Genomic DNA, 12,235 nt, shown 5'->3' with positions numbered 1-12,235 from the left:
AAGGAGTATTGTTTAAACGGAGGAATTTACCTCACGGTGACTGAGACAGTGCTGAACCAGGTGCGTTTAGCGACTCGTGAAGTCCTTGTTCATGGAGGCGAGATGCAATATTTCTTCAGTAGACTGACTTACAAGGGATGCATGTCATTCCATCTACTGGACTACCACGTGCGGGTCGTTGAGATCACACCTTGGGACCGCTAACACTTTTCGAACACTCCATGTAAAATTTGTAGTGGAGACGGACGAGTTGTTTTCAAAGTGATTTGTGCAGTGAGGGTGAGTCGCAGTTCCGAGTCAAATGGAGCGTCCTTCTACACTTTGTCTCTTCAAACTCCGACAAATACTCTCATTGACCCGTGCGCGTACCGTCATCAGAAACACTGACAAGACCTCCTGTATTCACATGACAATGAGAGCTTGCTCTTGTTCATTGCGTGGTGTCTATGAGGGAAGGCACGCAGTGAGTCACTTTATTTCGTACTTTAAGTTTTGAAAACGGATTTAATATTATCCTACAATGTATTGCTTGCGAAGCGTAACACCGAGCCTTTCTGCAGATAAGAACTGCGTACCTGGAGTGAGACGGAGGGGAAAGTAAACTCTCTCACGCTCGCAACCACGTTCTTTCATTGACAGTGCAAGTATCAAGGAGCCTGTCAGATTTCCATTTCGACGTCATCGTCCACGACGACACTGCCCCTTTTCCAAGAATCAATTAACATCCCTGGTCCACTCGATTTATCGCAATGGTATCACCCCTATCATTTTTACTTTGGGTCAGTAGTTTAGCCTCTCGCATCACGAATTGCTCATATTCTGCTTTACCTAATTAGAAGCGAGTATACGTGGACCAGCGCGCAGAACTTCTGGGATGTCAGTCTCAGTTTAGAAAGGTTTATGCATACGCCGATATACTGCGTTCAATTGACTTTGCCAGAAAGGAATGTAAATGCTGGTTCATTTACCACAGCAAAACAATTACAGGACAAACGTTACTTATTCTAGAAGCTCTTACTATAGAATAGCAAAGAACCATCATAATACATAGCTTACTGAGGATAAGATGTCGGAGGTGTCTCATTCATGTATCAAAATATTGAGAAACGTGAGATCTTAAGTCACAAAAAAACATGTGTATCGAGATTCGATATCCACGTACATAGTGCCAGTTAAAAACAAGAAAACGCAGGAATGAATTGTCAACAGCACAGCGCTAGAAGCAAGAACATGGCTGACCACTTCCATGTTCACCGGTGGTAGGCTGTATAGCTGCGAGTGAATCAGGGTTCGGTTAGGCAGTGTCAAGATATTCATTGTGTATTATATCCTTGTCTTTATTGGGAGCACCCGCTGCAGCGTTGCGCTGTAAATCTGTGCATTAGACTGTGAATAAAATGGGAAAAATGAACTCGACATGCCTGAGTTCCCGAGATGGGGCGGGGTAGGGGCAACTTGGTAGAAAACTGCAGCACAGATGTGAGGTAAGATACGAAAGCAACAAAAGAAACATACATCTAATGGATCGCGAGGTTGACCGTTTCGACCAGGGCGTACCGCGTTCGTGCGAGGAGAGATGCGAAGAAGCTTTCTGAGACGAAGGAACATGGATTGCTGGGGTTCGGCCGTAGGCAGAGGTCTGGGATCCATAGGTATGGTACATATTGGCGGTTTGGGGTGCGGACGCACGGTAGCAGAATGATGGGTTCCGTCAGACTGCAGCGATAGCCATAGATGAAGCGGTGCAATGTCAAGCAAAATGACAAGGGACATACTTTTAGTCGATCACGAAGAGCCAACTTCTTGCGTGCACTTGTCTGTAAGGAAGAATTAGCACATGAACAGGAGATGTGTGCGGGTACACTTACCTGAGCGAGGACGTCAGATGGAGTATCGCAGATACATATATTACAATCATCTTCAGATTCGATGTAAGTCCCGTAAGCTAATTGGTGCGAGTCGGGTGAGAGGATAAGGATCCGAGGATTTTGAGCGTCGAAGGAAGCGAGGAGTTGACGGGACTCGTAATCCCAGAGCTTGATGGTGTTGTCGAAGGAAGCGCTAGCGAGGAGAGCATGATCAAATGAAAGTGCCAAACCGGTGACATCCTTGGTGTGCCCTTCAAAGGGAGCTCCGACAGTCACCAGCGTCGACGCGTCAAACTCGTGGATTGTCCTGGCATCATCATTTGTAACGAAGTTGAACGGGGCTATGATGGTTTTGTTGTTTTTTGTCCAGCACACAGCTGGCTTATACGTGGATCCTATTCCACCAAATTCCCCTATCTTCGCATCCAATTTCTGTGATTGAACATCACGGACCTCAAGGCACATCCCCAGCCACGACATGACTGCAAGTTTCTTCGAGTCTGTTGAGAATCGAACGGCCCCCATGCCTCTGAATGGACCAGCCACGAGTTTTCCAGTCCCTAAGTTCCATATCCGCGTCGTTTTATCTTCTGACCCACTCGCCAATAACGTGTTGTCTGTTGAGATATCGATGCAGTTGATCCTCCGTGAGTGTCCTTCGAATGTTCTCACAATCCCCGTCTCAACCTCACACGCTTTCAACTCCGCACGATCACCATCTCCACCACTGGCAGTAACAACCCATCGACCATCCTTTGATACCGCCACTGCCCATACTTGCCCCTCGCAAACACCTCGCGCTTCCTCGATCTCCTTACCTACCTTCAGATCCCATTGCCGAGTGGTCTTGTCCCAAGATCCGCTGATTATTCGCTGGCTGTCTGGAAAGTAAGATATAGATTGAATCAGGTCTCTGTGACCCTTTAAAGTCATTGACGGTGATTTCGTCGCAACTGCCTTTGACGTGGGCGCAGAAGCCATGGCTGTCTTTCTGTAAGTCAAACCTGGTAGTCGAATACGGGAAAGGTATCCTTTGGATACGTTGAAAGGTGAGGTCTCCCGGTGTCAATGTGTTATGTGGCTAATGGTGGCCGCAATTCGGATATGATCTCTCTGGTAAAGCCAAATATCAATTCATCCGCGCTGGAGATACAGACGAGAATTTGGTGTTACTAAGAGTTTGGCGCTTTGGCAGCGAAGAATGAGAGGAGTGATGGATTTTTGAATGTGAGTGTAGCTATTGTCCTTGGGCTTGGCCTTGCATATATATATACCCTATCACATGGCTGCGGTGCATTGCGCCCGCCATTCTATTCATCGCATTTGCTTCTCCGCCTCACAACCATGGCAGTCACTGCCATGACTAAAGCGCCGAAGCTGTTTTCCTGTTCGCACCCGACGATGGACGACAAACGCTCAAGTATTCACTCAAACTTCATCGTTGCTCGTTCTTCGGTTTCGCTTTGAACTGATCGGCGTTCACAAAGGCCACCTTTCCTCACTCATCGTAGCAAACTGTTCTGAGTTATTCGGGCAGCCGTTTTTGATATTCTGTTGACAATGGACTCACCTTTGAATGCAAAGTTGAACGTCTCCCTGACACAGATTCGATGCCCATCCACAAATTCAAGGTCGGGGTTACCATACTTCTGCGTGTCAAAAATCGGACACTTGGAAACGGGAGCTGAGTGCCCCATGAACAGCGTTGTCTTATGTCTTGAGTCAGCCTGCTATAATCCGGGTATGTGGTATAAGAGATTCAGATGAAAGAGGTTGACGAGACGCTCTAGTAATGACTACACAAAGTCTGCACTTACACCCTGTCAGAGAAATCCATCATTTGAATCGATGACAAGATCTTCACAGGGCGAAAGTTGTATCATAGTAAAGAAGAAGCGACCGTCTTCCTTCTGTCTTGAAGGTCCCCGATAACAGGAGACTCGGTAGGACTAGTGCTCGCCTACATGCTGACTTAGGTCGTCGCAGAATTCGCGAACAGGATGTCAACGACAATGATTCTCCTAACTACAGTGACTGTGCAACTGACATTTCCCCGTCTCGGTGTAAGTGTGCTCCAATATTAGAAACCTTGGGGTGAGCCTATATAGGTGTACCTAGAATTATCTATCTGGCTGTACTGTGATCAGATTTCTGAATGCGAGACAGTGCAAGAATCAATGAGATCTAGACAGCGAGGAAAATTCATTCCTGATCGTTGTATCAGCTTTCTCCGTCAAGGGACGGTCCCGAGGATCAAGAGACCAACATTGCTCGATAAATTGCCAGTATTGTTCAGGGAGTTCAGGATAACGAGTTCGGGAAGGCGTTTCTGACTTGGCTATGCAAAATATGATGCGGGCATCATTCGTGAGGTGATAATAGGGCACTTTATTGGTGAGGACCTACGAGTGGAGTTTGGGATATCAATGAGAGACCCAAATTAAGCCAGACGTACCTGCAGCATGACACCGCCGAATGAATACATGTCACTCTGCTCGCTTGGCCGAACTTGAGAGCCATCCTCTTGCTCCACAAGAAGCTCAGGAGCCATCCATCGCACGTTTCCTTTGAGAGTGGACGTCCAGGAAGCCTGAGAGGCGCTTATAACCTTGGAATACATCAAGGAAAGGCCGAAGTCAGCAATACACGCAGTGCCATCACCATGGATCAACACGTTGGGCTGGAGCTCACATCTCAATGAAATTGGAACCATCGGGAAGATAAAACTCACCCCATTGAAGTCGCCATGGATGACACTGTTGGTGTGAACTACGAGGAGTAGTTACAGCTTGGTTCGGTAAGAGTAAAGTCTATCACATACGATATTGTAGACCAGCTATGATATCTCTTAGCTATGTGGTACATCAGTTTTGTTGTGGTCTACTCAACATAGATGAAGAAAGACTTGCCAGCTGGAATCGTCGAACGAGAGTCAGGGCCGCACCTTCATGCTCCAAATAGACCGTCAAGTTACCATTCTCCACCCAAGGACTGACTATTGCCGGAAATGGGCCGAAGCCATATGTATAACCATAGATGCGCAGAATATTTGCATGGTTTACTTTGGCACATATCCTGAGTTCACGCTTTATCCTCTACGAAATAGCATCATGTGGTGTAAGGAGTATACTCAATCCTTCGATAAGACACTCGCCTTGGTCTTTTTCACCTTCGCTGGCCCAAGTTGATCATCAGCGTACACCTGCAATGCCTTCACTGCGACCTGCAAATGATTAATTTTAGACAGAAGAACAGACAAAAGACGGTAAACAAACGTTGACCAAGCTACTGTCAATGCGCAAGGTGCATTTCCAGATCTCACCGAACCCGCCACGAGCAACAGGGTATTCTCCGTCCTTTGTGATATATTTTGAGAGGTCTTGGAGCGCTTCTTCGGGGGGGAGATCGTCAGGTTGAACATTATGAGCGGAGAAGACTGTATGGGTGTGGGAAGAGGAAGGAAGGAGCTCGCGGGGGTCGGAGCATAACTGGGGTAGCCGTGAACCTGGTGTAGAAGAGGGTATCTGGGGTGGAGGGGGAAGAGCTATGACAGGCGATATTGCTGTGCTTTGGGGATCTGCCGTGGGTCCTTGTAAGTGTACACTAGTCTGTAAGAAAATTTCAAGAGACGAAGAGTAGGTGCTGTGGGAATACGTACACTTGCCTGAGCAAGGATGTCAGGTGGAATATCACAGACGCAGATCTTGTAAGAGTCTTTAGTTTTTGTTGTGTAAGCTAGTTGGCGTGAGTCGGGTGAGAGGACAAGGGCGTTAGGTTTATGGACGTTGAACGAAGCGAGGAGTTGGCGTGACTCGAAAGCCCACAGCCTGATGGTGTTGTAGGAAGCGCTGACGAGAAGAGTATGGTCAGATGAAAGTGCCAGGCCGGTGACAACCTTAGTGGGCTCTTCAAAAAGAGTGGTATGCCTTTTAAAGGGAGCTCCGACAGTTTCTAGCGTCGATGCATCAAACTCGTAGATGGTCGCGCAGTGGTCATCCATAAAGCTGAATGCGGCTACAATGTTTTTGTCGTTGTTTGTCCAGAATATTGGCGCATCCGTGTGTTCTACACTTTTTACACGAAAATCCCCCAGTCTGACGTCCAATTTCTGTGATTGAACATCCCAGATTTCAAGGCACATCCTCACCAACGACTTGACCGCAAGCTTCTTCGAATCAGTGGGGAATCGCACCGCCCCCACCAAATCGACGCTCTCGAATGGACCAGCCACAAGTTTGCCGGTGTTCAAGTTCCATATCCGCGTTGTTTCATCGTCTGATCCGCTCGCCAGCAGTGTGTTGTCCATAGAGATATCAATGCAGGTGATCTTCCGTGAGTGTCCTTCGAATGTTCTTACAGTCCTAGTCCCAACCTTACAGGCTTTCAGCTCAGCACTATCCCAATCTCCACCACCAGTGACAATCCATCGACCATCCCTTGATACTGCCACTGCCCTTACCTCTTTGCAAACATACTGCGCTTCCTCAATCTGCTTGGCCACCTTCAGATCCCATTGTCGAGTGGTCTTGTCCCAAGATCCGCTGATCATTCGCTGGCCGTCTGGAAAGTAGGATATGGATCGAATCAAGTCTCCGTGACCCCCCAAAGTTATCGATGGAGTCAGAATTCGTTTCGTGGCAGCTGCCCTTGTCAGTGTAGAAGTCATGATTGCGTCTCCACGAGCGAAACCGTGTAGTCAAGTATGAACAAGTGATCTTGGGATACGTCTCCTGGTGTCGGATGTACTCTACGACAATCGTTGATACTAGTGGTTTGAAGAATAGCCCCCCTGGTAAAGCTAAACGTCAGTTCATCCGTACTGGAAGTGTTGATACCAAGAAGCGAAGACGTCCGGGAGTGATGAATTTTCAAATGTGTGAACAGCCTGAGCTGTCGGCATTGGGTTGCGCCCTGAATCCTTCTATGAATAGGGCCGTTCAATTCTTGGGCTCATCAGCTCACCTCATGGCCAGCTGAGCTCACCTGTCAAACTTGGACATTTCTAAAATATCCGCAACTCTGCCGAGAGCATGCCGACGCCAATGATCTCCCCACACGTTCTGAACGTACAAGCTAATAATCATAGTGTGGATTTGTCTGATCATCACGAACGAGCTAGGGTCTCTTACAGCAAGGAGAGCTGTGCATACTCGTCAGATTCCCCAGCCATCAGGATTCAGAAAGCAGCTATTATGGGTATATATCAGCTCACATCCCCCCTACTCAAAAAAAACTTACCTGGGCCGCTAGCGGTGGTTTCTCCTGCACCGAACGACTTTCAATGATCAACAGAACAGAGTACGCGCTGTTATTTGTAAGTGTTGACGGATGTCGGGTAGCCTATGAGCCCGAGAATAAAGCAGCTACAGTACATATCCCAATAATGCACATCCCAGTCATGCATATCCTAGATAATGCATCAATTTTGGCAGGGTCCCATCGTGGGCGCAGCCATTATGCACTAAAAACTCCATACTGAATAATGCATGAACTTTTAAGGGTAATATGCATTGTCTGGGCACTATTGATGGAGGTTGCATTGTTCTATGTGTGAATATAAGCACCGAAATATGCTAGATAACATATCACAAAAGTCTTTACAATGTCTCAACCCCTTGCGTTAAAGCGCAAAGTTATCAATAAACCTACTCAGGAAACTGCTAAGCCTGCCAAGAGGCAGAAAGTGTCCAAGGATGCCCCCACAACGTCGGCTCAACCACCACCAGCAAAACACCTATGACGAAACCTTACTCTTGCTGATTGGATTACAGTCTATGGTTATGTTGATGAGCATCCCACTGCTAATCAATCAGATATTGTCAAGTATTTCGAGACTCTTCCTACTGGGGCGCTCATACTTATCTACCGCAGTCATAACAAGGTCACACGGTGTCACAAACTGTGACATCCAGCGTCGTGCATCACCACTGAAACGCAAGTTTTACGACAAACCCTTGTACCCACCTTACAGTATATCTAATTCTTACAATTAGTAAAATCATTACATGTTAGTCTGTAGAGCCATATATAACATTATAAGGGTAAACTCCATTGCCAATGATTCACACAATGAAGATGATTTGACTTCTCTTCCAGTATTATTGAAACCAGCAACCTCATTTCTGGCGATATAACTTGAGCTGCTATCTCGAAAAGCTACAATTTGGACAAAAGCCACTTCAATATGACGAAATATGGTACATCGTTTATAAGATGTAACTTGGCAATAGGTGGAATCCTGCAATAACTATGTAATTTAAATTTGACATGGCATTTGTTGGAGCACATCACTTCTGGTGATATCATTCGGGCTGCTATCCCAAAAAGCTACAATTTGGACACAAGGCAAGTTTGAGATGACAAACTATGGTATGACATTCATAAGGTTAGTAACACTGCAATTATGTAATTTAAATTTTACATCGCATTTCCTCGAGCATTGGGTATCATCCGGCCCATTCAGGCAGAATTGTTAATACTAGATACTACATTATAATCCTAAATGCTATGACCCAGTTGTCTCAATTTGTCACATGAGTCCAGCTTACAGTAGTAACCATGGACCACATCATACCTATCCCTACTCGATACGTGTTTGAAAGTCTATAATTAATGTGGATTGTTTGTCACACTGCACCAGTCTCGTACTATTTGTCAACTGGTCATCTTTAGGTCATCTATTTTCATTTCTATCCAATTTTGCTTATCTGTGGAATGTTTTGCAATGTCGACTCACCTTGAGGGTGGGATATAATTATGAAATGTTGTGACAGTGAATTGTCATCTAAATATTGTCTTCATTATTGGTCGGTTTCTCTCTTACTGGGTTGCACATATAAGGTCATCTATAAGCTGTGAAGCGCTGCGGTTAATCCTGTTCATCCTTTGCATATCCCACCAATTTTTGAGTGGAGAACAACATAATTTTGTCATTGTGTATCTACTAGTAGGTACAATTAGTAGTACATGTATTTGCATCATGACATCATCCACCTATCAGCATCTGGCTGAAGTGTTAGCAACTGAATACTTTGCAGCGATCTGAGGCGAATAAGAGGCCACATTGCGAGGGCCAAAAACTATTCTATGAAGTGTAAAACATAAACAGATAGAAAGTATACTGAAGACATGCTCACCGGTTCCACCAAACAAGAAGCGCCTCAACAGAGGTTTTGGCTGCAGATGTTGGCGGGTGTTCGAAGTAATTGAGGATGTAGACATAAAACTGGCGATAATCAAACTCATCATCCATAATTCACCAGGATCCACAGCTTGACAGGGCAAATCGTAACTAGTTTTGGAGTTGCATGAGTATGAGATACGGGATCCAAGATTGTAACATACCTGAACTGCAGAATATGCAATGGCTCTAGGTTGAACTGATCGCATCCCTAATAGCGCTGCGACATCAGACCTGGTGCGCCATTCACCTGAGGTCCTTGACCGCTTGTATCGTGGTTCCCGGGAGAATTCATCTTGGTCAGGTTGTATCTCACCGGCAGAACTAGGTGAGGTGAAGATGTGTTTGAAAGCCTGGATGCCAATCATCATGAGCGGAAATTAGGATGTAGACACTGCAACACACCCTGACAAGTAGAGCACCTTTGAAAAGCCCTGTTGTTGGGTCCTCATGATCATATTTGCCATCTTTATACAAAAATGTTGGCCAAGAGTGGGCAGTAACTTGAAAGGTAGGTTCATAATTTTGTATACCTTCCTTTGTTCTATGGTGATGATCAGCACTCAGTATGTAAGCCAATTAGAAGATCGCACCTCATATCTGTCCATTTAAAATCTACTGGACAGATGAGTTCTCCCGTTGTGTCATTGTAAAATCCACATCCTGACTTGTCCCGTGAGTGGATAGGTGGGTTGGGGGTAGGAAGACTCTCATTCAGCCAGGAGGTAACTACTAACTTCAAGGAAGCAGCATCGTCGCCTCTGGCTGAATCTGCTGCCCTGTTGAGCTGAATTTAGGGCAGCATTGGCATCGTATATATGTACAACAGGCAACTTACTTTTTGATATGCGGCATTAAGTTGATACCCATCACTTTCAGAGTAGACAAGTTTACGGACACATGGGACCCAGCGTATCAAACATTGAAATGTCTCATGAATTTGGTCCTAACTAAAATTTAACAAATCAGATCAAACAATCAAACTGAGGTAAGTGTTCCTACTCCTCTGTGTGTTGTAAACTGTTGTCTTCATCACCTAGAGCAGTCCTTCAATCATACTCTCCAACCAGATCTTCAACTCGGTCAATCAAGCTCACAAGGCGCCAAATAGCTCGGCCAGAAGTAAGGTATGGGTCATTACGGCTGTCAGAAACCAGTTGCATTAGATACACATAGTAATCAACCATTAGTACATCACCTTTTGCTGCGGTTACTTTCCCCCTGGAGGTCAGCATTTTGTTCCTCTAAAAAAGCAATGCGCCGTTTCAGTGCGTTATAATTTTCTGAACTAGCAGGCAAATCATCATCAGGCAACTGAGACATAGATGTAGGATGCGATAAGAGGTGCCGACGTACAGTAAACACTTGAGATGAGCTTTTCAACTTGAAGAACCAAACAATGATTGATGCCGTGAGTAAATGATTATGCTTTGCCAAGGACTGACAGCTACTTCCATATCAATTGACCAGATTTAATTTTGTTCCGTTCACCGCTAAAAGTTTGTTTAGTTGGAGCTCAACAAACAAAAGGGTCTCACTTAGTGGTACCTCAGAATGGCAACTTCGGAGTCCACTTTACAATGAAGCACCCCTTGCAGTGTATGACCGGTAACCGGTGATCATTGATTGATAATATTATATACAACTATACCATTTGTCTTCACAATTGACCATGTCTTCCGCTCAGGGCTAGCAACCTGGTCATTAGCACGACGGCTTTCTTGTGACCTCATGATGAGTCAGGATGATCCAACTGATTGTACCCTCCCACTGATGGAACTTTCCAAGGATCTTAACAGAGCCGACAAACTTGGTTGACAGTTTACATTCAGGGGTACTTCTGTATCGTAACACTGGCAAGCAGGAGCCTCCATCAGGGAAACGTAATTCACTACAGAGTGCTAGCGTGCTAGCACTCTGTAGTGAATTACGTTTCCCTGATGAGTCGAGCTTTATGACTAAACAAAAGCGGCAAAGCACAGAATGGAGTCTGTTGATACGAAAGTAGTTAGAATAGTTCAATTACAATATTCCAAATGGTTGGGAGCATTACAGCTACTTTCATATTGATACTAGACCAGATTTTTTTTTTCCATCTTACTGCTTCTATTTACTTACGGAGCTGGACAAAGAACAGGGTCTTGCCTTTCACAATATTGTTCGGGCGGAACAAGCCAGAATGGCAAGGGACAGGACTTGGGAGTTCATTGTGGCTCCTTGATGATTGAATAGTGTCCCATGAATGACATTGTCATCATCACTGGGCCTATCAAGTGGTGGTGTGTTGCAAACTTAACCTCATCTCAGTAGCTATGATGGAACAAAATAGGTGAGGATGGTGAGTATTCAAAGATACACGCAGTTTGCTCACATCAAGGTCCTATCATTTTGCTTCAAGCATACTTGTTGACGTGGAAATTGAGCTTGATCCATCAATTTCATATCCCGCCATCGAAGTCTTTATGGCGCAGCTTAACGACAAAGAACCAGTGCGAAAATGGCCAGAACTATTACTCACCCCTTTAAAAATGATGGGGGTGAGGACATTGGATGATGTCGTTGACATGTGCATTGCATCGCCAGAAAGCCTCACAGTATTTTACAACCTGTGCCCTGTGACAGTCATGGATTTTTATGTCCATGTCATTGACACTATAAGCGCAATGCATCCTGCGAAGGGTTTAATACAAGGATCACAAGGTAAGAATATTCACTTCACAAGAACTTGAAGGATGAAGCGCTGAAAATTTGACATTCAAGACTGAATCAAAGAGGATGAAACATTTACTTTGAAATCAAATGTATTGAGTCCATATTACCGTCAGAATGTATCAAATGTACAGTTAATGTAGGGCTCTGCTGGGGGGTGACATGACGGATGGGTCCTTCCAACTCATTTTGCACAACATGACGTCCTGGCTTAATAGAGGATGTAATAAGTGTCAGCACCATGATCATCAATGACTTGGATGGACTAGAAAAAACAGATACATTTGAGTTCATAGAGGACGAGACTAGAGTATTAGTGTTCAAGTTCGTTTGTGACTAATGATCCTCCTGGTGCAAAAATTAGGCAATTGGCACTTGTAATTTTAATATGATAAAACGAACCTGCTATGTTAATATTGATTCCAGTCAACATGGTTGTCACTCATAAGCACAATGCAGCGGTCAAGAAGGTCTGAGC

General features: G+C 45.1%; 3 protein-coding genes across 3 annotated transcripts; all 3 read right to left on the bottom strand.

Annotated features, from left to right (window-relative positions):
* Nucleotides 1–1,801: 1,801 nt before the first annotated feature.
* On the bottom strand, nucleotides 1,802–3,168 carry F5891DRAFT_515701 (uncharacterized protein). Its single transcript, XM_041372115.1, has 4 exons — nucleotides 3,042–3,168; nucleotides 2,164–2,981; nucleotides 1,869–2,021; nucleotides 1,802–1,817 (listed from the first exon to the last, which is right to left on the bottom strand). The coding sequence occupies exons 2-3, from the start codon at nucleotides 2,847–2,849 to the stop codon at nucleotides 1,946–1,948; spliced, it is 762 nt and encodes a 253-aa protein (XP_041223308.1). The 5' UTR covers nucleotides 2,850–2,981; nucleotides 3,042–3,168; the 3' UTR covers nucleotides 1,802–1,817; nucleotides 1,869–1,945.
* A 761-nt stretch (nucleotides 3,169–3,929) lies between these two features.
* Nucleotides 3,930–6,828, bottom strand: F5891DRAFT_515670 (kinase-like domain-containing protein). Its single transcript, XM_041372114.1, has 8 exons — nucleotides 5,527–6,828; nucleotides 5,144–5,476; nucleotides 5,023–5,091; nucleotides 4,778–4,963; nucleotides 4,690–4,720; nucleotides 4,600–4,637; nucleotides 4,324–4,548; nucleotides 3,930–4,270 (listed from the first exon to the last, which is right to left on the bottom strand). Exons 1-8 carry the CDS (start codon nucleotides 6,532–6,534, stop codon nucleotides 4,043–4,045), a joined length of 2,118 nt encoding a protein of 705 aa, XP_041223307.1. The 5' UTR covers nucleotides 6,535–6,828; the 3' UTR covers nucleotides 3,930–4,042.
* Nucleotides 6,829–8,864: 2,036 nt separating this feature from the next.
* F5891DRAFT_1191658 (uncharacterized protein) lies at nucleotides 8,865–10,371 on the bottom strand (the record flags this gene model as incomplete). The annotated part of the gene is made up of 8 exons (XM_041367481.1): nucleotides 8,865–8,952; nucleotides 9,005–9,093; nucleotides 9,213–9,401; nucleotides 9,454–9,592; nucleotides 9,642–9,835; nucleotides 9,887–9,994; nucleotides 10,146–10,191; nucleotides 10,247–10,371. 8 exons carry the CDS (start codon nucleotides 10,369–10,371, stop codon nucleotides 8,865–8,867), a joined length of 978 nt encoding a protein of 325 aa, XP_041223306.1.
* Between the last annotated feature and the right edge of the window lie 1,864 nt (nucleotides 10,372–12,235).

The sequence above is a fragment of the Suillus fuscotomentosus genome (assembly GCF_016647785.1).
Source record: "Suillus fuscotomentosus strain FC203 chromosome Unknown F5891scaffold_44, whole genome shotgun sequence".
In the NCBI taxonomy this organism is placed as follows: Eukaryota; Fungi; Basidiomycota; class Agaricomycetes; order Boletales; family Suillaceae; genus Suillus; species Suillus fuscotomentosus.
The sequence above is the reverse complement of the archived record's forward strand: the minus strand, read 5'-3'. Positions and strand labels throughout refer to the sequence as shown.